Source organism: Loxodonta africana, chromosome 18, assembly GCF_030014295.1.
Source record: "Loxodonta africana isolate mLoxAfr1 chromosome 18, mLoxAfr1.hap2, whole genome shotgun sequence".
NCBI lineage: Eukaryota > Metazoa > Chordata > Mammalia > Proboscidea > Elephantidae > Loxodonta > Loxodonta africana.
The window spans coordinates 40,614,924-40,639,055 of NC_087359.1; the positions used below are offsets into that span (position 1 = coordinate 40,614,924).

General features: G+C 37.7%; 1 protein-coding gene across 15 annotated transcripts in view; it reads right to left on the reverse strand.

The window, feature by feature from the left end:
* Window positions 1-24,132, reverse strand: part of MBTD1 (mbt domain containing 1) — a 74,232-nt gene that overhangs the window by 23,043 nt on the left and 27,057 nt on the right. For 9 of the 15 annotated variants that reach the window (XR_010318361.1, XM_064271249.1, XM_064271248.1 and 6 more), the window contains 4 exons: window positions 22,395-22,534; window positions 20,974-21,088; window positions 19,846-19,931; window positions 9,791-9,908 (listed from right to left, as the gene is read on the reverse strand). Coding sequence is in view for 14 of the 15 variants with exons in the window: in XM_064271249.1 (XP_064127319.1) it covers window positions 9,791-9,908; window positions 19,846-19,931; window positions 20,974-21,088; window positions 22,395-22,534 (459 nt within the window). In the remaining variant the exon portion in view is untranslated. Of the gene's footprint in view, window positions 1-9,790; window positions 9,909-12,210; window positions 12,327-19,845; window positions 19,932-20,973; window positions 21,089-22,394; window positions 22,535-24,132 lie in introns of those variants that run through there. The other 6 variants (XM_064271245.1, XM_023553573.2, XM_064271243.1 and 3 more) reach the window with 5 other exon arrangements.

The following is a 24,132-nucleotide window of genomic DNA, read 5'->3' on the forward strand; positions in this document are numbered from 1 at the left end:
CAGCAATTTCTTAAGATAACGATGAAGTTTGCTGCATCGACTGACTCTCCTTTCACGAAAGATTTCTCTGTAGCATGTGATGTTGTTTGATAGCATTTTACCCACAGAACTTTTAAAACTGGAGTCAATTCTCTCAAACCCTGCTGCTACTTTATCAACCAAGTTTATGTAAATTCTAAATCCACTGTTGTCATTTCAACAATGTTCACAGCATTTTCAACAGGAGTAGATTTCAACAGCAGATTCCATCTCAAGAAACCACTCTTTGCTCATCCCTAAGAAGCAACTCCTCATCCATGAAAGTTTTATCGTAAGACCGCAGCAATTCAGTCCCATCTTCAGGTTCCACGTTTAATTCTAGCTACCTTCCTATTTCCACCACATCCGCAGTTACTTTCTCCACTGAAGTCCTGAATTCCTCGAAGTCATCCATGAGGGTTGGAATCAACTTCTTCCAAACTTCTGCTAATGTTGATATTTTGACCTCCCCCATGTTCTTAACGGCATCTAGAATGGTGAATCCTTTCCAGAAGGTTTTCAGTTGAGCACTGGCTTCAACTTCAAGTCACCAGATGCATGAGCCCCCAACAAGAGAGTCAGCCCGTCCTTTGAAGCCCGGCACTGACATCCCCTCTCTAGCTATGAAAGTCTTCTTTCGATACGAGGCTGTTCCGTTGCCATTGAACATCTGCTGTTTAGTGCAGCCACCCTCATCAGTTACCGTAGCCGGGTCTTCTGGTTAACCTGCTGCGACTCGACATCAGCACCTGCTGCTTCACCAAGTTTTATGTTACGGAGACAGCCTCTTTCCTTAAACTTCACGAACCAACTTCTGCTAGCTTCAAACTTTTGCAGGTTCCTCAACTCTTTCAGTCTTCAAAGAATTGAAGAGAGTCAGGGCCTCGCTCTCGATTTAGGCTTTGGCTTAAGGAAACTTTGTGGCTGGTCTGACCTTCCATCCAGACCACTAAAACTTTCTCCATACCAGCAATAAGGCTGTTTTGCTTTCTTATCATTCATGTGTTCACTGGAGTAGCACTTTTAATTTCCTTCAAGAACTTTTCCTTTGAATTTACAACTTGGCTAACTATTTGGCACAAGAAGCCTAGCTTTTGTCCTGTCTTGGCTTTTGATGTGTCTTCCTCACTAAGCTTAATCATTTCCAGCTTTTGATTTAAAGTGAGAGGTATGCAACTCTTCCTTTCACTTGAAAACTTTGAGGCCACTGTAGGGTTATTAATTGGCCTAATTTCAATATCGTCATGTCTCAGGAAAAAGCGATGCCTGAGAAGAGGGAGAAAGAAAGAGGAATGGCTGATTGGTGGAGCAGTCAGAACACACACATTTATTAAGTTTGCCTCTTACACAGGTGCTGTTCATGGAGCCCCAAAACAATTACAACAGTAAAACCAAAGATTACTGATCATAGGTCATCATAACAGATATGATAATAATGAAAAAGTTTGAGATATTGTGAGAATTACCAAAATGTAACACAGAGGCATGAAGTGAGCACATGCTGTTGGGAAAATGTTGCTGACAGACTTGCTTGCTACAGGCTTGCTACAATTTGTGAAAAACGCAATTATCTGCAAAGCACAATAAAACAAGGTATGCCTGTTATACTAGGAGACTTCAACACACCACTCTTGGGAACAGAACACCTAGAAAGAACTCAAGATACAGAAGATCTAAAGGCCAAAATCAACCAACTTGGCCTCAAAGGAATATACAGAACACTCCACCCAACAGCATCAAAGTATACATTCTTTTTCAATGACATGGAATATTCTTTATTCTTCAGAATAGACCATGAAGCAACCCTCAATAAAATCCAAAACATCGAAATAATACAGAACATTCTGACCACAGCGCCATAAAAGTAGAAATCAGTAACAGGAAAAAAATCAAATTCATAGAAACTGAGTAATACCTTGCATAAAAACAAACAGGTAATAGAAGAAATCAAAGAGGGAACAAAAAAATTCCTAGGATCAAATGAGAATGAAAACACATCATACCAAAACCTCTGGGACATAGCAAAGGCAGTGCTCAGAGGTCAATTTATAGCAATGATGGCTCCCATCAAAAAAGAAAAATGGGCCAAAATTAAAACATTAGCTCTCCAACTTGAACAAATAGAAAGAGAACAGCAAAAGATGCCCACAGCCACTAGAAGATGGAAATAATAAAAATCAGAACAGAAATAAATGAAATAGAAACAAACAAAAAAAAACCCTATAAATCTGCTGCTGTCTTGTCGATTCTGACTCATAGTGACCCTACAGGACAGAGCAGAACTGCCCCATAGGGTTTCCAAAGAGTGCCTGGTGCATTTGAACTATCTTTTGGTTAGTAGCCGCAGCTCTTAACCACTACGCCACCGGGGTTTCCAAATGAAATAGAGAATACAAAAACAACACAAAGATTCAACAAGACCAAAAGTTGGTTTTTGAAAGGATTAACAAAATCGACAAACCACTGGCCAAACTGACAAAAGAAAAACAGGAGAGGAAGCAAATAATACAAATAAGAAATGAGATGGGGGACATTACAACAGACCAAGCAAAATAAAAGGATCATAATGGAATACTATGAAAAACTATGCTCCAACAAATTTGCGAACCTAGAGGAAATGGACAAATTTCTAGACATATACTACCTACCCTAAACTAACACAAGCTGAGATAGAAAAATCTGAACAGGCCAATAACAAGAGAAGAAATGGAACAGGTAATAAAAAAAACTCCCAACAAAAAAGCCCTGGCCTGATGACTTCACTGGAGAATTCCACCAAATATTCAAAGAGCTCATACAAGTACTATGCAAACTATTGTGGAGCACAGAGAAGGAAGGAATACTTCCAAATTCATTCTATGAAATCTGCATAACCCTGATACCAAAGCCAGGTAAAAGACACAACGATAAAAGAAAGCTACATACCAACATCCCTCATGAATATAGGTGCAAAAATTCTCAGCAAAATTCTAGCCAGTAGAATTCAGCATCATTTCAAAAAAAGAAAACACTATGGCCCAACCAAGTGGGATTCATACCAGGCAAGCAAGAACAGTTCAACATTAGAAAATCAATCAACATAATCCACCATATAAATAGAACAAAAGAATCACATGATCATCTTAATTGATGCAGAAAAGTCATCTGATAAAGTCCAACACCGGTTCCTGATAAAAATTCTTGACAAAATAGGAATAGAAGAGAAATTCCTCAATATAATAAAGGACATATAAAAAACCAATAGCTAACATCATTCTCGAGAGAAGCTGAAAGCATTCCTCCTGAGAATGGAAATAAGGCAATTATGCCCTTTATTAGCACTCCTATTTAACATGTGTAGAAAGTACTAGTTTTTTTTTTAGAGCAACAAGGCAAGAAAAAGAAAGAAAGGGAATCCAAATTGAGAAGGGAGAAGTAAAACTATCTCTGTTTGTAGAAGATATGATTCTATACACAGAGGACGCCAAAGATTCCACAAGGAAACTACTGGAACTGATAGAAAGATTCAGCAGACTAGCAAGATACAAGATCAACACAGAAAAATCAGTTGGATTCCTTTACACCAACAAAGAGAACTTTGAAATGGAAATCAGGAAAACAATACCATTTATAATAGCTCATAAAAAGATAAGAATAAATTTAACCAGGAATGTAAAAGACCTATACAGAGAAAACTACAAAACAATATTGCAAGAAATCAAGAGACCTACATAAATGGAAAAACATACCATGTTTATGGATAGGAAGACTCAACACTGAAAATGTAAATCCTACCGAAAGCAATCCACAGATATAACACGATCCGGATCCAAACACCAACAACATTCTTTAACAATATCGAAAAACTAATTACCAACTTTATATGGCAAGGAAAGAGGCCCCAGATAAGCAAAGCATTATTCAAGAAAGAGAACAATGTAGGAAGCCTCACACAACCTGATCTCAGGACCTACTATACATCCATGGTAGTCAAAACAGCTTGGTACTGGTACAATGATAGACACACAGACCAACGGAATAGAATCCAGAATCCAGATACAAATCTATCTACCTATGATCAGCTGATCTTTGTTTACAAAGGACTAAAGTCCATTAAATGAGGAAAAGACAGTCTTTTTTAATAAATGGTGCTGACAAAATTGGATGTTATCTGTAAAAAAAATGAAACAGGACCCATACCTCAAACCATATACAAAAACTAACTCAAAATGCATCAAAGACCTAAATATAAAATCTAAAAGGATAGAGATTATGGAAGAAAAACAGGAGTAACACTAGAGGCCCTAATGCATGACATAAAGAGAATTCAAACCATAACTAACAATGCACAAACACCAGAAAATAAACTAGATAAGCAGGAGCTCCTAAAAAAGTAAACACTTATGCTCATTAAAAGACTTCACTAAGAGTAAAAAGAGAACCTACAGACTGGGAAAAAATTTCTGGCTATGACATATCTGGCAAGGATCTAATCTCTAAAATCTATAGAATACTTTGACACCTCAACAACAAAAAGGCAAATAACCCAATCATAAAATGGGCAAAGGATATGAATAGACACTTCACCAAAGAAGACATTCAGGCGGCTAACAGGCACATGAGGAAATGCTCATGATCATTAGCCATTAGAGAAATGCAAATTAAAACTATAATGAGACACCATCTCACTCTGACATTGCTGGCATGAATCAAAACAAAAAAAAACCCCAGAAATTAACAGATGTCAGAGAGGTTGTGGACAGGCTGGAACTCTTATGCACTGCTGGTAAGAATGTAAAATGGTCTAAGTACTATGGAAAATGATATTGTGCTTCCTAAAAAAGCTAGAAATAGAAATACCATATGATCCAGCAATCCACTCGTAGGAATATCTCCTAGAGAAATGAGCCATTACAAGAACAGACATATGCACACCCATGTTCACTGCAGCATCGTTCACAATAGAAAAAAGACAGAAACAACCTAAGTGCCCAGCAACAGATGAATGGATAAATGAATTATGGCACCTACACACAATGGAATACTACGCCATGATAAAAAACACGATGAACTACAAAAACATCTCATAATATGGATCAATCTCGAAGGCTTTATGCTCAGTGAAATAAGTCAATTACCAAAGGACAAATATTGCATGAGACTACTATTATAAAAACCCAAGGAAAGGTTTACACACAGAAAAAAAATTTTGATTGTTATGAGGGAGGGGAAGCGAGGGGTAGGAAGGGGAAATCACTAACTAGATAGCAGACAAGTGTTAACTCTGGTGAAGGGAAAGACAACACAAAATATAGGGGAAGTCAGCACATCTTGACCAAGGCAAAGTCACAGAAGCTTCCTAGACACATGCAAACACCTTGAGGAATCAACTTATTGGGGCTGAGGGCTGGGGACCATGTTCTCAGGGAACACGTATGTCAACTGGCATAATATAGTCCATAAAAAGTGTTCCACATTCTACTTTAGTGAGTAGTGTCTGGGGTCTTAAAAGCTTATGAGTGGCCATCTAAGACACATCAATTAGTCCTATCACATTTAGAGCAAAGGAGAATGAAGAAAACCAAAGATACAAGGGAAACATTAGTCCAAAGGACTAATAATGGACCACACGAGCCACAGCCTGCAGCGGACTGAGCCCAGAAGAACTGATGGTGCCTACCTACCACCAGTGACTGCTCTGACAGGGAACACGATAGAGGATCCTGGACAGAGCAGGAGAAAAATGTAGAACAAAATACAAGTTCACGAAGACCAGAGTTACCGAAGGAATTCCCAAGGCTATGGCCCCCAGACACCCTGCTAACTTAGAATTGAAGCCGCTCCTGAAGTCCACCTTTCAGCCAAAGACTAGACAGGCCTATGAAACAAATACTTCTTAGTTCAATCAAGTATACGAGACCAAACGTGCAACCACCCGCCTAAAAGCAAAGACGAGACAGCAGAAAGGGACAGGAAAACTGGATGAATGGACATGGAGAACCCATGGTGGAAAGGGAAAGGGAGAGGGAGAGAAAGCTAACACATTGCAGGTACTGCGACCAATGTCACAAAACTATTTGTGTATAAAATTTTTTAATGAAAAACTAATTTCTGCTGTTTAAAAAAAAAAAAAAAAAAATCAAGCCAGATTCAAAAGTGGATATGGAATGAGGGATATTATTGCTGATCCATGGCAGATCTTCGCTGAAAGGAGAGAATACCAGAAAGATGTTTACCTGTTTTATTGACTATGTGAAGGCATTTGGCTGTGTGGGTCACAACAAAGTATGGACAATATTGAGAAAAATGGGAATTCCAGGACACTTAATTGTGCTCATGCACAACCTGTACACAGACCAAGATGGTATTTGAAACTATGCAATAGCCCCTTCAAACATAACAATGGGATACTGCATGGTTTAAAACCAGGAAAGGTGTCTGTCAGGGTTGTATCCTTTCACCACAATTACTTTATCTGTATGCTGAGCCAATAATTCGAGAAGCTGTATTATATGAAGAAGAGTGTGGCATCGCGGTTAGAGAAAGAAACATTACAACCTGTGATATGTAGATGACACAACCTTGCTTGCTGAAAGTGAAGAGGACATGAAGCACTTACTGATGAAGATCAAAGACCACAGCCTTCAGTATGGATTGCATTTCAAAACATAAAGAAAACAAAAATCCTCAAAACTGGACCAATAAGCAACATCATGATAAACAGAACATACTGAGGTTGTCAAGGATTTCATTTTCCTTGGATCCACGAACAATGCCCACAGAAGCATAAATCAAGAAATCAAAGATGTATTCACTGGGCAAATCTGCTGCAAAAGGCATCTTTAACGTGTTAAAAGGCAAAGATGGCACCTTGAGGACTAAGGTGCACCTGACCCAAGCCATGGTATTTTCAGTCACCTCATATGCATACGAAAGATGGACAATGAATAAGGAAGGCCAAAGAAGAACTGATGCATTCGAATTATGGTGTTGGCAAAGAATACTGAATACACCAGGGCCGGCCAGAAGAACGAATAAATCTGTCTTGAAAAAAGTATAGTTAAAATGCTCCTTAGAATCAACGATGTTAAGACTTTGTCTCACATACTTTTGACATGATATCAAAAGGGAGCAGTCCCGTATCAGCCTGAGACCAGAAGAACCAGATGGTGCCCAGCTACAACCGATGACTGCCCTGAAAGGGAACACAACAGAGAACCCCTGAGGGAGCAGGAGAGCAGTGGGATGCAGACCTCAAATTCTCATATAAAGACCAGACTCAATGGTCTGAGACTAGAAGGACCCCAGAGGTCATGGTCGCCAGACCTTCTGTTAGCCCAAGACAGGAACCATTCCCAAAACCAACTCTTCAGACAGGGATTGAACTGGACTATAGGATAGGAAATGATACTGGTGAGGAGTGAGCTTCTTGGATCAAGTAGACACATGAGACTATGTGGGCAGCTTCTGTCTGGAGGGGAGATGGGAAGGCAGAGGGGGTGAGAAGTTGGCTGAATGGATATGAAAATAGAGGGTGGAGAGGAGTGCGCTGTCTCATTGGGGGACAGCAATCAGGAGTATATAGCAACGTGTATATAAATTTTTTAATGAGAGACTGACTTCACTTGTAAACCTTGGATTAAAGCACAATTAGAAAAAAGGGGGGGGGGGCAGTCCCTGGAGAAGGACGTTATGCTTAGTAAAAGCAGAGGGTCAGTGAAAACGAAGACTCTTGATGAGATTGACTGACACAGTGGCTGTTAACAACGGGCTAAAACAGAAACGAAAGTGAGGATGGTGCAGGACCGAACAGTTTCGTTCTGCTGTACAGAGTTGTTATGAGCTGGAACTAGCTAGATGGCACCTAACAACGTAACAAGATATGAAAATGCTAGGTTAAAAAGTTCAATAAACACAAAAGTACGTGAAATCACTTAAAAAACTATTATGCAGTAGGCGAATAGGAAGCCTTAAAGAACAAAAGTACGTAACATATATTGTTTATAATTTAATAAACCTATGTTAATTAAGGTTTAATTTCAGGCCTTTTTAGTGGAATAAGAAAGGACCACCAGCCGTTCCTTGAAAACCCTATGGGGCAGTTCTACTCTGTATAGGGTCACTATGAGTCTGAATCAACTCCAAGGCAATGGGTATTTTTTTTGTTGTTGTTGTTTAAGAAGCTTGTATTTCAGGCCAGGAGCCAGGTTTAGTCAGCATTTTCATGTGTTAGTATACATTAGGATTTACAGCATTAAACCTACAGTTTTAAAATTCAATAATTAAAAAAGTATAATTGACGAGTTTCCTAACTGTTGCTGAGTCCACTTCATGACTAACATCAGGCTTCCTTCTAAAATAGCATTAAGGTGTTCTAAAATAAGAGATATAACGCAATTAGGTAACATAGAAATGGAAAATCAGAGACAGAAGGTAGAAACAATTCTTAGATATTAAGTGCACTGATCTTTAGAGCTATTTAAATGTAACTGACTTAAATATCTAGGACAGAAACAACAGTTGCTGTTTTCAAAATTATGGTGTAGAAAATAATATAAGAGTTTAGATAATGCTAAATGTTTCACGGAAAAGGTAGGGATTAAACTGGGTAACACAGGTAGGTATCCAGTGTGGGGCACTTTTAGAAGAGTGAGCAAAGGCACAAGCCTGGCAAAGAACATGTTGTATGCAGGAAAGAGGGAGTCCAGCCTCTTTAGAACAGACCATTCATGTAGAGGAGTATCAAAAAGTTTGGCCAGTGGCACATGGTACAATTCAATATCCTTAAATGCAAACTACTCTGAACCTATTAGGACAAAGAAGCTACTAAAGATGGAATTAAGATAATTTTTAGGTAAATGAAGTCTATCAGCCGCATTTAGAAGAGAGTAGAGTATTCTGGGGGAGAACAGCTGGGAGACGAGACAAGAAAGAACAGGATGAGTTACATAGCTCTTGCAGTAATATAATGACAAATTTTCTCATCTGAGTGGCTGCTCCTTCTCTAAACTTACTACACTGCCCTCCTATGCTACTCACGGACCCCCTTGTCACATGATACCTGGTACTATTCAACTTCTGGTAGATAAGCCCAGGTTTGCAAAAAAATAAGTCTTATAGTTCTGCATGTCACTCATACAGCGTCTAACATAGTAGATACCTAACACGTTTATTTCACCAGTAATAAGGTAACAAGGGCTGGGCATGAGGAGGCCGTGGAAATAAAGACAAAGGGGGAACCCAAGATATATGAAATTATCAACACTTGTTTACTTTTGGTATCATGGACATTATCACTGTTTTTAGTAGCTCAACTTTTTATTGCTTTTCAAAGCATTTTCTTACTACAGGGTGTGGCAAACTATAGCCCATGGGCCAAATCTAGCCAACTGACTCTCTCCAATCTGTGAACTAAGAATAGTTTTTCCATTTTTAAATGGTTGAAAACAAAAAATCAATGGAAGAGAAGTATTTCATGAAAATTATGTTAAATTCAAATTTCATGTCCATAACTAAAGTTTTATAGGAACACAGCCACGCTCATTCACTGACATACTGCTATAGCTGCCTTTGCGATCCAGTGGTAGACTTGAGTAGTTGTGACAGAGATCACATACAGCTCTTAACGCTGAAAATATTTACTATGTGGCCCTTTAAGAAAAATTATGCCAACCCCTGTGCCATGTCATAATATGTTCATTATTTCTTTGGCAATGTTTTAAGAAATGTTTTCTTACAAAAGGTTACAAATGTCATTAGCATTTTCTAGTAAATTATCATGCATTCTTTTCACCTGCTAGTTTTACAATTCCAGCAATCCAGAAGACTTTGGTAGGTAGGCTGCAGTCTGTATTAGGAACTTCTATTCTCACATTTTCTGAGATATCACCCCAGCAGGTCCCCATAGGTGCCTGTACATAAAAATTATTAAATTAACACCTTGTTGTTAACATAAAGTCTGAACATACAACTCAAAATCAAGCATTACCATCGGTAATGGAAATCATATAACATGCAATTTTAATTCATTCATTTTTTCCTAAATATAAATTTTTTTTTTCACAGAATTCTATTTTGAAAAAGCCAGTGTCAAGATAAAAGCCCAAGATGAAGAGAACTCACATAAACTACATCCACGTTGACTTCAATATTCAATACTGTCTGAACAACAGACTTAAGCAGCAGTTTTTGTAAAGCTGAGTTACAAACCTGATAACATTTTATAGGATAAAGTCGGTTTAAGAAACATTATTTTTAGTATGTGCTGAACGAATACACTTTATGCTAATCTTTAATTTTTAAAAGACCCAGTCAAAGAACAGAAAGAAAAATAATTCCAGTCAGCAAGATGGTTTCCAATAACAGGAGAAACAAAACTTATTTATCTATATTTTCAACTTATGTTAAATTCATAGACTATAAATAGTCTGTTAAAATGGACATGAGGGAAAAACACTAAACAAAATTATTATTTCAATATTTTCCATACAGGAATTACCATAAACAAGGAGAAAACTTTTAATGTTAGAAGTGGTAATCGTTAGTCTTCGCACCAAGTGTTAAGGTAGGGACTCAGAAAATCAATTAAATGAGTACCATCAACGAAGTCTTCTAACATCTAACATATGTTCCCAAGTTACAATTTCCATTACATTTTACTCCTTAAAGCTCAAGGCAATTCACGATTATTTGGAATTTGTGCAACAGTTAACTAATTCAAGTAAGTGCATTTAGGAATACAAATGCTGATAATGTTAGACAGTCTCTGTAGCTCGATAATCAGTTCGTTAGCTATAATTTAGAATCTTTATCATAAAGAAAAGGATTAGGAAAGGTTAAAAAGACCTGATAACTCGAACAAATGAGGAAAAGACAAAATAGCCTCAAAACTCAAAGATGAGCAAAGACATCAAGGAGTTACATGAACTACTAGCCAATTAGAATACTGGGCAAACGTCCTCCACGCAAGGCCCCTCATACTTGGTGGATGCTAACCCAACAGGAGGATTAGCCTAAAAGATACTCAACCCTTATCTTCTCTGTAGTTTATGTAATTTCTGAAGGGGAAGGAGAGAATGTCAAACAATTCTGAACTAGGATAAGTCTGGAAACCAAAAACAGAATCAATTAATGACTATTCCTTTAAGTAGTGAGCAGTGAATATACCTCAATAGCTCGGATACAGTGACTTATCTCAGCTATCTGTGATTCTGGATGGGTACACAGAACTATCTCCCCCAGCTGCACAAAAAAAAAAAAAAAAAAAATCTATCAAAACTATTTTTAAAATGAAAGATTGGACCCTTCAGGTTCTGCTATCTCCCCCTATATCATTCTAGACTGTAGGGCCATCCCTATTGCCAGCAGGTATGATCAGAAAAGGAGAGGCTGGAAGGAAGATAGATAACATAGGTTAAGCTAACACGTATTATCAGAAAAACCACGTAACGGTTTCTGTAAAGATGAACCAATTAGAGCAGATAGATGCAGTTAAATGTATGCTTTAAATTAAGGCAGGGGACCCATCCCCCCATTTGGCTGCCACATTTTGTGAATTGAGTTTCTTTTTGTTGAGAAGAGTCATGGTTACGTTGTACTGCAGGACAAGTTGGGGGTTAGAGGTTGGCACGTTGCTAAATAAATCTGGACAGGACTTCCTTTTGAGCTAGCTATGACAATCGGGCATACTGACTTTTTTTTAAGCCTTAACATTGGTTTGAGACAGTTACTTTTAATCATATTTTACTAAAGAAAACAAAGTGTCAATATGCTCATTTAAAAAATAATGTTCACTTTATTGAGGATATTATGTTTTGTTCCCTACAGTCTGGATTGGTATAGGAGAAAGTAGCAGAAAGTGACATTTGTTCTTGCCTGTAAAGATATGGTTCTGCTAGGCCCTCTTAAACCAATCCATATGGTTCACACTAAGATAAAAAAGTGAAGAAACAAAAACAAAAAAAAAAGAGCACCACAGTTACAGCATAGTACGTGCTCAATGTGTTGAAATAAGTTCACTTAATAGATATATCTGTCCTTTTGTTTAAAATAAGTATATTGGTAAATGTGGAAGACTAAATGACCCAGGGCTTGACAGCCATCTTCATCCAAGTCATCTGTCTTCTCTTGCTGGCAGGAGGGATACCTCTGAAAGTCTGGATTGGCATAGTATGAACTAGCAGAACCATAATTTACAGGTAACAACAAATTTACCTTCCAGACTCAGGACGGAAGTCCACCTCAGGCTCCTCCCAAACAAGGAAGATCTGCTTCACCACTTCCTGCTCCAGGGCCACTCGTGAGGGCTATGTGGGAGCGACTCTCCTTCCCTGCAAGGTAAGCTGTCATCAGGAAGGTCCTGCAGCACACGGCCAAATCCAAATGCTGAGGGCTCCCCACACAAATGTATGACATACCTCCACCTAACTGACTTTATGAAACTGGGTGGGAAGTCTTATTTTCTGCACTTCAGGACTATTCCCAGGCAGTCTAACAGCAAGGATGGCTAGTATTCACTACTGGACAGCTGATACACTGCACACACTATGTTTTGCTGCAGAAATACAGATCTCTCTGCAAAGAAATGCCAACCTGCAATTTTTAATAACCACACATGATCTCAGTATTAGGAAAAAGTATGAGTGGGAAGAGGTTAGCCCTGAAAGTTGCATGTAAGTAACCAATAAAGCATCTATTCTGACAATAAATATGGCAAATGTATGAAAAGCCACCATTAAAGTAATTAAGACTAACAGGCATGATTAATAAAGTGTATCTAGGAGAGAAAGATGAAGCATTATTTGGCCAAGAGAGGGAGGAAACATTTAACTAGAGAGAAATCAGAATTCCTAAAGACTATTTACTGGAATCAGTAGAAGTAGAAACAGGAAGAAAAAATTGCTCTCTCCTTCTCCAGAAAGTCTACTCACCTTTGATTTGATACCAGAATTTACTTTTTTGGGGTGGTGGCAGCAGGGAGATGGGAAGTGCAAAGAGAGTAAGTAAAAGAGGAAAATGGAATGCTTGGGGTGGAAATATGATTAAGGATGAGATAACGCTATGTACACGTAGAAAGAAAGAGAAAGCGGTGGCTACTTATTTAAAAGGCATAAATATAAAACAGTTCAAAAATTTTTTTAACCAGAAAAATTCCAGTGTTGTTGAAGAATTGGGATGTCCTAGTACAAAGATAAAAACTACTTTAGAAAGTAAACCAAACTTAAGAAAATAAACTTCTATATTTATTTAGGCTTTCTTTAAAACAAAAAACAGGTGATTTTTATTGTATTAAAGTCCACTGCTTTCCTGCAGAGATTCTATTTCTTGGCATCAGTTCTAACAGTGAACCCTGATGGGGCACTAAAAAGTACCAGAAACTGATCTCAGTTTAATATCCATTAGGAAGAAATTCTGCAATCTAGGATGACATAGTGAAGAGTCTAACCTTAGTTCAAATGGACATGAAATCACATTATTTATTTTCAACTTTCAACAGAGTTGAAGAGGTGTGTGTGTGTGTACTCAAGGTTTGGGAAAAATCAACAACAAAAAATGTACTTGAAAAAGATTATTTTACTAATAACCACATACATGAGAAATACAGATCGCAAGTTTTACTATAACTATCACTATTGCACATACACAAACAAAATGCTTTTTCTTTTTCTACCCTTAAAACCCGAATCTACATTTGTAATACATGTTGCAAAGAAATACAAATACTCTCAAAAAGTTGCCATACAGGTCAGGCACAAAAGGGACTATATAATGTACGTAGCACTAGGCATATCTGTGGAGACATAATGAAAAAGTGTAGTAAATTCAGCTTTAAATTCACCAGGATATATGTGTACAAAATACTTTTCTGTACCAAATTATGATTATTTTCAAGGGAGAAAAAAAATAGAATGATTACCACATTTTTGGTCTTAGCAATGGCAGAGTATACAGATCAGTGTATACAGAGTACACAGTGCAGGTACCAAAAAGAAGAAATCGGAAGTCCTTAAATATATAAATGAAGGAGTATGATTTTAGCTTTTGCATGGTTTTGTGTACATTTAACAGCACATTTTAGCCTGTGCCTAGGAAAGAATGTTTTACTTGATTTTATAAGGCAAATGACGAGAAGTAACAGTGCTTGCATTTAAAAGATTAGTCTTGGAGAAAACAAAAAACAAAACATTAAGTGTTTTAAAGCCAAATATCCTGAATACACACAGATCAACTGGAGGCTTCTCTGGGATTACACATGTATTATGATTTGAGAAACCTCATCAGATCACCTAATTCAGCAGTTTCCCAACCTTAGGGACTGTTAAGAAGAGGGGAGTCAAGGGGCAAGGGCTAAGGCTCTGGCTGATCTACCCTCACCCCTGCCAGACCAATCATGCAGCTTCTTCTTCTCTTAGTTATCTAGTGCTGCTAATAACAGTTTAGGAGGCTAGACATCCGAATTCAGGGTGCTGGCTCTAAGGGAAGCCTTTCTGTGTCAGCTCTGGGGGAAGGTCCTTGTCTCTTTGGCTTCTGTTCCCTGGAGACCTCCACATGTTTGGCATCAATCCTCCCCCACCCACTTGTTTCCTTTGTTTGTTTAATCTCTCTTATATCTCAAGAGAGATTGACTAAAGATACACCCTACACTAATTCTGTCTTATTAACAACATAACAAAGACAACGCATTCCCAAATCAGATTATAACCACAGGCATAGAGATCAGGATTTATACCACATATTTTTGGGAGACATGACTCATAACATTCCACGCTTTAGTCCCCCCAAAACTGATGTCCTTGCCACAGGCAAAACACATGCACCCCATCACATTATCCTGAAAGTCTTAAATCAGCTCCAAGTCCAAATTCCATCCTGGGGCAAAATTCCTCTTCATCTGTGAACCTGTGAAATCTAGAATACAAATTATCTGCTTCCAAACTACAATGGTGGAATAGGCACGAAGTAGCTATTTCTATCACAAATGGGAGAAGTTGGAGGGAAAGAAGGGATTATAGGCACCAACCAAGTCCAAAACTCAGCAAAACAAATTACATTAGCTCCTAAGGTTTGAAAATAATTTTTTTCTTAGACTGTCTGGGCAACGGTCCTGTCCTCCAGACTCTGTGCGCTGGCCAAGCTCTCTGGATTCTAGATGGAGACCCCTTGGCCCTGGGCTTCAGCTCTGCCTTCCAGGCCTACTGGGATGGCAACTCTGTTCCCTTAGCTTTGGACAGCCCTATTCTCCTAGTCCATCTGAGTGGTGACCCTACCCTTAGCTTTAGGTCGCAGCCCCATTCCCTGGGTACACTTTAATGGTGGTGCCACACTCCGGAATCAAGTTGACTCTCTAAAACAGGGCTTTGAACCTGTTCTTCCGTTTAATCACAGCTGAGGAAGCGTCACTGTAAAAGGAAAAATTATTGGTCGAATCCCTGCTAGAACTAAATCTCCTTCTTAGAAAGTAAGAGCAGTGTACATGTTGCACAGCAACCAAATTTCTTACCCATTGGATTTTGAGAAGAGCCGGAAACAGTGGTGCCCCACTCAAAGATGGTGGCCAACTGCTCCGCTTTAAATGTGTGTCACTCTCCACAGTCTTGCCAATAATCGAATTTCACGCATTAGGCTCCTGACAGGACTCATGACGCCTCTTCCAAGTCGCCTATTCTACGGCTCTGACCTGTAATTTTTCCCATTCTGGCTACTATGCAGAATCATCTAAATTGAAAAAATTTGGGTCTTTTCCTTTTTTGGTTCATTGGCATGACAGAACCAGTTTCAATTGGTTTGAAACTGTGCTTTGAAATCTAGGAGGCTATGACCCTACCCTTTGAGATTCAGGAGACTGTGCCCCACCCTTTGAAACCAAGAGGGCCTTGCTTCCTGTGCTTTTTCCAATAGTTCTGCTGATCTCCGAGCTGCTTCAGGGATGGTCCTTTTCTTTTCTTGGAAGACAACAGATGTAGCTCCTTTGTCCTGTTTCCTGCCTGTACAATTCCAAGAGGCAAATAGCATTCTTTCCTTTCATTCTTTCTCTGTCCTCTTCAGTCTAAGCTGATGGGTTTTCTGCTCTGGTAGTTAGTTAGATTCAACAGCCACAGGCTTAATATCTAACAAGATTGTGTAGCAGCCATGTCCTTGGTGAACATTCTAGGACACATGTCCTTAGTCTGTACAACAGAATTTTCCAAATCTTTAAGTTCTGTTTTCATTTTGCACAGTTAATTTTTAAGTCCATTTCTTTCACATTTTACCATAAGCGACAAGGAGAAACCATGTGGTCCCTTTAAGATCTTGCTCAGAAGTCTCCTCAGCCAGATATCCACGTTCATCATTTACAAGTTCTACCCTTCCACCATTCATTTGAATCTAATTCTGACAAGTTCTTTGCCAGTGCATAAAAAGTATCACCCTTCCTCCATTGTCCAATTGCAGGTACATCATTTTCTTTAAAAGCCTCACCAGTTAACATTTAATGTCGACATTTCTAGCAACATTCTGTTGCTGACACTGTATGTATTCTCTAAGACAACAGAGACTTTCTCCATAGCTCTCCTCACTTCCTTCTCAGTCCTCACAGAATTGTCTTTGATGTCCACAATTTTATCAACAGTCTCTTCAAAGCAATCTAGGCTTTTATTATTATTAGGCACCTTAAAACCCTTCCAGCCTTCACGCATTACCCAGTTCCAAAACTACTTCCACAACATAGCTATCTGTTAAAATAGCACTCCCATGTCTCGGTACCAAATTCTGTCTTAGTTATCTAGTGCTGCTGTAACAGAAATAACACAAGTGGATGGCTTTAACAAACAAACATTTATTTCCTCACAGTTTAGGAGCTCAGAAGTCTGAATTCAGGGCACCAGCTCTAGAGGACGGCTTTCTCTGTCAGCTCTGGCTGAAGGTCCCTGTTTCTTCAGCTTGTTTCCTGGTTCCTTGGAGATCTCCCTGTGGCTTGGCCTCAATCTCTCCCTCCTCTCCAGTTTCTCTCTCTTGCTTTTTAAATTTCTTTTATATCTCAAAAGAGATTGATTCAAGACACACTCTATGCTAATCCTGTCTTATTAACATAATAGACAACCCATTTCCAAATGGGATTATGACCACAGGCAAAGAGATCAGGATTTATATAACATATTTTTGGGGAATATGATTCATAACATTATCCTAGCTATGTTCTGATGGGTTAGAGTTTGTTGGGGGGGGTGGTGGTGGGGTTTCCAATGCTATAAAAAAGAATAAAAACTGAAAACTACCACCTAGATAAAATGAAAGATACACCAAATATATGTTCATCACAATATACAGATTACTAAGAAGCAAAAATATTAAATGGCACTGTTGGCTTGATTTCCACTGCTGATTAAATTATGAACAAATAAACCATCATCAGACACTGTTGTACACGAGTAAAAGCCACTACATGTTATCACAGCAATTATAAAGAGGATATATTCCTATGATATAATCCGCAGAATCTTTATTCCCAGAAGTTTAAAGATAGATCACAGAAGAAGGAAATTTGTGCTCTTCAAATTCTATAATTTTAAAACTAATTGTACTAAAATCCAAGTACTGGAAGATATAAAGTGTTTATCTGGGATCCTTATTCTAGGAAAAGAGGCTGGGTTAAATTAAAGAAGCAAGGCAGTCAAGGCTCTGTCATTCTTCCTCTCCCTAGTTCTTGATTCAATCAGAGAACAGCTCTGCTTCCATTTTTTGCATTGGATTTTTTTTTGTGAATTATGTTTGAAAAATCCCCTAGGAGCAGAGAAAAGGCTCTCAGTCTGTGCTCAAGTGGGAGAGAAGGAAGATGAAGAAAAGGGGCCCTCTAGATGAACCAGTGTTAGAGGAGGCGTCAAGTCTTGGAAGACTAAGATGATACAAGGCAGGATTCTTCACTCTCAGTAGTACAAGAAGCTTTCTTAAGTCACAGCTACTAACTTTTAGGCACTCAGAAAACTACCTCAGGGGGGAGAACCATGAGGACTCAACTCTAAAGGGACAAAATCTAGTATGAGGTTTAATCCCCTAAGCCAAAGAGCTTCAAATGACAATGTTGGTTAAAGTAACAAAACATTAAGGAATTACCAATATAAAATATTCCTATTTGATAAGGAAGAGGTAGTAAAGTGAGTGGAGCAAGAACACACTGCGTCCACATACTTGAGAGACAGATGCCTCACTTTTAAGTGAGAAATAGGAAGAGCTATGCTATCATCTCAGTAACATGACTAAGCTAGCTGCCCTATACTGTATGACAGAGTGTATTAATCTTATACGTGCAAAGCTGAAAACAAAATCGTTCGGTTTAATTATTGTTATAGAGATTTTCTTGTAAAAACCTTTAATAGAGTACTACCATTCATAGAACATGAACATAAAATATTATGTTTTGGGGGCTTTGAAATACTACTTATATTCTGACTGCTTATATAAAATGCACTGACACGGCTTATGAAGATAAAACAAAAAAGCCCCAGAATGTTAAAGATATGAAGAGAGATAAAGGCCATTCCGAAGTAGGCAACAGACAGATGTTCCAAGATTCCAGGATAAAAGTTACTGTAACCGGGCAATAAATCTAATTCTGAACTTCTTAGCAGAAGGTACTATGCCAAGAGAACAGAGTGAAAGATTTGCTTGGTATTTCTCTTTAAAGCTGCTGTTGCACGTATTTAATACACCTCACAGAAATAACACTATCATCATTACAGCAAAATAAATCACATGTTACACTGACATCCAGTATTTAAGATTCCACTTAGGTTGGTTCAGACAGTCAGCATGCCACTAAGGGCTTAGCAGCTGTACCTTCCAGGAACAAAACTGGTAAATTAATAAGTGGTATTTCTGTCACTGAATTAAAACGCTTGACTTTGATCAAGTTCCCTTGCTGGCCATGAATGAATGAAAATACAGTTGGATTTCCACAGCAGGAACCCAAGCTCACTTTTGTTCACATGCTGATGTTTAAAAGTTCTAAGTTAACAGAACATTAGATATAAACAAAAATTTCATTCGCTAATTTTATAAGTTTTCCTTTCTTCTTATACATGGACAGCAGAAGACAAAACCTTTAAATATAAATTGAACTTGTAGTTTAATTACTTAGAAAAGGATTGAACAGAACTAATCGCAGATAATGAAACTACCAACCCTGCAATGTGTCAACGTTCTCCCCTTCTGGACCTTGGGTTCCCCATTTCCATTTGTCCAGTTTGCCTGTTCCTTCCTACCTTGTTTTTGCTTTTGGGCTGGTGTACTCATTTAGTCTCGTGTACATGGTTGAAATATGTATGTTATTGTTTTGTTGGCCTGTCTGATCTTTGGCTGAAGGGTGAACTTCAGGATTGACTTCAGTACTGAGTTATGAGGGTGTCCGAGTGCCATACTCTTGGGATTTTTCCAGTCCGTCAGGCCAGGTGCTTCCTTTTTTGAATTATCAGGTGGAATCACAAAGATTTAGGTAATATACAAGAAGAATGGTTTCTAATATTAGGTTGGACAATATGAAATTGTCAATATGCAACTGTTTTGACATGGAAAACCGGCATTTTCATATGGTTCAACATAATATGAAAAGTGGTTGAGACTAGTACTCTTCCTTGTTTGAAGGAATTTCAAATAGCAATTTCTTCGTGGCAAGTTTTTACTTGTAAAGCTTACAGAAATTTTTAGCTATTAATAATTTGTAATTTATTGTAATAATTAATAAAAAAAAAAGTATTTCCATTACAATACATAAAACAAAGACCTTCTCAGAGTAAGATGTTTAGATGTTACTGTACCTTCAGATTTAAATAATGAATAAGCATTTTAAAATAAGGTGAGAAATTCTATACTCACATGTTTAAAACAGGTAACTGGAGCTGCTATAAAGCTATTGCTATTGATGTAGTTACCCCAGCTGAAACCTTCCATGGAGACTGCTGCTGAAACAAAATGAATTTAGGTGTATTACAACTCTCAAATCTTTAGCTTAAAAGAAGGCTACTGTTTAAGAGTTCTCTGGTAGTGCAAACATTAAGGTGCCTGACTGCTAACTGAAAGACTGGCAGTTCAACTCAACCCAGAGGTGCCTTGGAAAAAAGGCCTGGTGATCTACTTCCAAAAAATCAGTCACTGAAAATTAGTCACAGTTCTACTCTGACACACATGGGGTCACTATGAGTTGGGATCAACTTGATGGCAACTGATTTTATTATTTAAAAATATGAAAGGACACAAAATTAATTTGTTCCTTTTAAAGGAAGTTTACTTTCTGTTTTTAAAGACTGAAGAACTCTAAATAAACATGAGCTTTAGCGTATGTCATGTTTACAAACCAACTGCAGTTTAAGTCTTCTATACACACACATTCTCCGGAAGTACAAGCTCTTCAGGTATGGGAAGAAGACGGCTTAGAGCAGGTGTGTCCGTGAGAATAAACACCGCTATCGCTGTTTTTGCTTTAATTCCCACCCAGCTCTAACTGTGTACTTCTGTGAAGTATCCACCCGCTATCAACTACCTACTGCCTCCACTAGGGTTTTTAATACCACCTCATTCCCTCTTACTTCCTTGCTTTTGTACTTCCCTTAAGAATCTTCTATTAGAAATGGTCCTTTCTTCAATCTCTTCCTCTTCTACTCTCCCCAATTCCTCTGGAGCCTGCTAAATGTCCTACGTCTTTGCCCATTATCTCCACGGTGTTCCCCACCACAGCATATTCAGTACATAAAAAATAAATAAACCAAATAAAAAACATTTATATTAAGGAGACTGCCACCTGAGGACGGGAACTTGTGAATTCAACTATTTTCTTCCAGTGTAATTTATTGAAACCAACCCACCACCAGGAAGCGTAGTGTTGTAATGCACTAACAGGGCATTAATAATAACTTAAATAGAATGAAAAATTAAAATGTGACTAATTAAAACTAGATACTAAATCCGTATCGAATAGCTCGCATTTATTACATTCACCCATATTACCTGCTTTAGTCTTTGCTTGATTTTGCAAGGTAGCTTGGTACTGAGCGTATGCTGCTAGCTTAGCAACTAAAGGTTGTTTCTGAAGAACTTTTGCTTTCTTTGTTGGAGGCTTACCCTAAAACAAGAAGAGTTAAGTAAATAGGCTTCTTTTCCATTCCCCCAACCACTTGAAAGTTAACTTGATTGCGTACTATTCATTCTGTTTAAGTAAACACTGAGGGTTTAGAAAATTATTAAAGCAGAGGAAACATACAAGGAATTTTAACGTGGAAAATTTTTTTCTGAGTTCTGCTACAATGTAGATATCTAACATGAGTAGCAGAGCTGGCGTAGACTAAAATAGCAATATGCAAATTAATATGTTAATAAAAAATTACATCCCATAAGATGTTAAAATATAGGTTGTGGTGGGAACTTGATTCTTTTTTACAGTAGATAAAACCAGTGGTTATTCACTCATGCAGGTTGCCAAGCATTGCTATTTATATGGTAAGAGAAGATAATTTAATGTTCAAAGAGCAAGTGACTGAGGTTTATACCTTTAGTGCTAACGTAAAAGATCAATGACAAAATGATCATGGGCCAAATTCACAGTGACAAACTGCCATCCATTTGGGTACAGACCACTGCTCAGGATCTTTAGGTACTGTCTGTCTGAAATATAGAAATACATCTAAGTGATGTATTTCCTTAAGTTGAGGGAGTTAAATAGCCCTCTCAGTGCTATGTAATGATCACAACAAGAAGTTCAAGGAGAGTAAGAAAAATGTGATCACTCAAATAAAACAGATTACAAAAATCAACTAATGTTACACCTTTAAAAAGTTGTTTATATGCTACAACAGTAACCGCTTAGTCCAATAATCAGATCTTCAGTTGTTTTGTAGGTACTAATTTACGTTTAAACAAAAGGTGGTATTTTTTCCACATCATGAAAGTTTAAAGAAAAAACTGATTAATCAATTTACATTTAGCCAAGGTAGCAAATGAGCTGTAATCAAAACTTCAAATCAAGGATGACAGGAAAGCAAAACCAAAGGGTAAATTGTTTCTCCTCAAATGTTCAAAGGTTCTACCTTGATGTTAACTCAAAAGAAACTGTGAGAAAAAAAGAAAATGACTTCAATTTTTGTATATAAAAAGGAATGTATTGTTTTTATACTTATTTGGAAAATGGGTAAGCATTTTTATTTCACTTACCCAAAGAGTTAAAAAAAATCATTTTGGATTGTCTGCCTTGCCTATTTATAATAATTTTTTAATTTTTACACCAAACAAACTTTGGGGTTCACACATTCCGTAAAAATGCAGGTATAAAATCGTAAGTGGCCAAATAGGGGTGGAATGCAGTGAATCACAATCAAACGACAGGTAGAAAGCCATAGAAATAACATATATAAAGAATAAGAAGGTTTCTGTACCGTTACCTGAAGTCTGGCCAAAATGCTTGCCTTCTTGGAGTTTGATGAATAACTTCTTGAACATGAAACGCTGCAGAAACGCTTTGTTTTAGAGTAAAAAGCATCTCGCACACCAACCATCCCACACATCTCACAGGTAGCTAATTCATAAAATAAAAACATTGGTGTTATGATTATACCATCAATTTTTCTGATCACTTCAATAATTTCTTTAAATATTTACATAAATAAATATGTTTTAATAATCTTTTATTGGGTTTTCAGTGAAGGTTTACACAGCAGGTTAGATTCCCATTCAACAATTTCTGCACAAGTTGTTCACTTTTGTTTAGTGACACTGGTTACATTCTTTACAATGTGTGAACATTCTCAGTATTTTTGCTCTGGTTGTTCCATTTCAATTAATCTAGTTTCCCTGCCCTCTTACGTTTTCATCTTTGTTTTAAAGTAATTGTTGACCACTTGGTCTCACATGCAATGAAACATGTGAGAGCCGGAACTTGATGTGACTGCCTTAACACTTCTCTATAGCTTGTTTTATTTATTTTTGCACTCAATCTTTTACTTTGCATCTACGCAAAATACAGTTAGCTTCCTTTGGATCGGTGTGTAGCATTCATTATTAAATATTATTGGGTTTTAGGTGAATGTTTTCTATATATTTTAATTTTAAAATCTGACTTGAAAATTTCTTCTATCTGCTATGCATATAATGGAAAAGTCTACACAAAAGTTGGAGTAAAGAGCTGTATGATTCCAGGGCTGGCGGGGGGCGGGGGGGGGGGCTCCTTAAGCTCCAGCTCAAGGTCTGAAAGGCTTTAAAAGGGGTCTTAAAAGGGGTCCAAAGACACACAAACACATGTGAGTCAGAGTCCACACTAACATTTCTTTAGCGCTTACCACATGCCTGACATCCTCATATACTTCTGAAAGTATGATGAGTTCCAGCTTTAAAGGATGATACACAAAAGATGAAAAGAAGTGCAATATAACCAAAGATTAATACAAAGAGTTGGGACTGTACAAGTCTAAAAATAGTGCGAAGGTTGAAATCTCGGAAGAGCAACAATTGGAAAAATGCTAAGGGCAATAACAAGAGGATCTTTTTAGGTTATGTTCAAGGGCCAACAAGAAAAGGATAGTTTCAAACTGTGAAGTAGGTGCTATAATTATTAACCAATAATAGAAAGAAGCAGTGAACTCTGACTGCTGTTGTGCTTATTCTAAAAAGCAGAATCAGGAGAACAACGTTTAGAAGAACTGAAGTTCAAAAAAGATAACCAGAGAGTAACACTGCAAACAACTGCCCGAGTGTGTTCAAGTCTCCCTCTAAACAATTAAACCGGAGGTACTTGCAGTGTAACCATATTTATTATCAATAAGGAATCACAGAAAAAACGTAAGATGTCAGAAGAAAACAAGAGATGAACAAAGGTTGTCTAATAAGAGGAAAAAAGTGAATGAATTTCTTTTGTAAAAATTCTACAACAGATTATTAAAAAGGTATGTAACCACCTACATAAAAAGTTATGATCCCAACAGGATGGGTGAATCCTTGCCAAGAACTACACACGCCAAGGTAGAATTCTCATGACTCGGATGTACACTCCATCAGGGCAGGGGGCCTTTTTCTGTGTTGTTCATTCCTAAATCTCAGTGCTCAGCTGGCACATATAAAGCTTCAATAAGCCTTATTTCCTTTTGTGATAAAATTATCAGACTGAAATGTTATAACTAA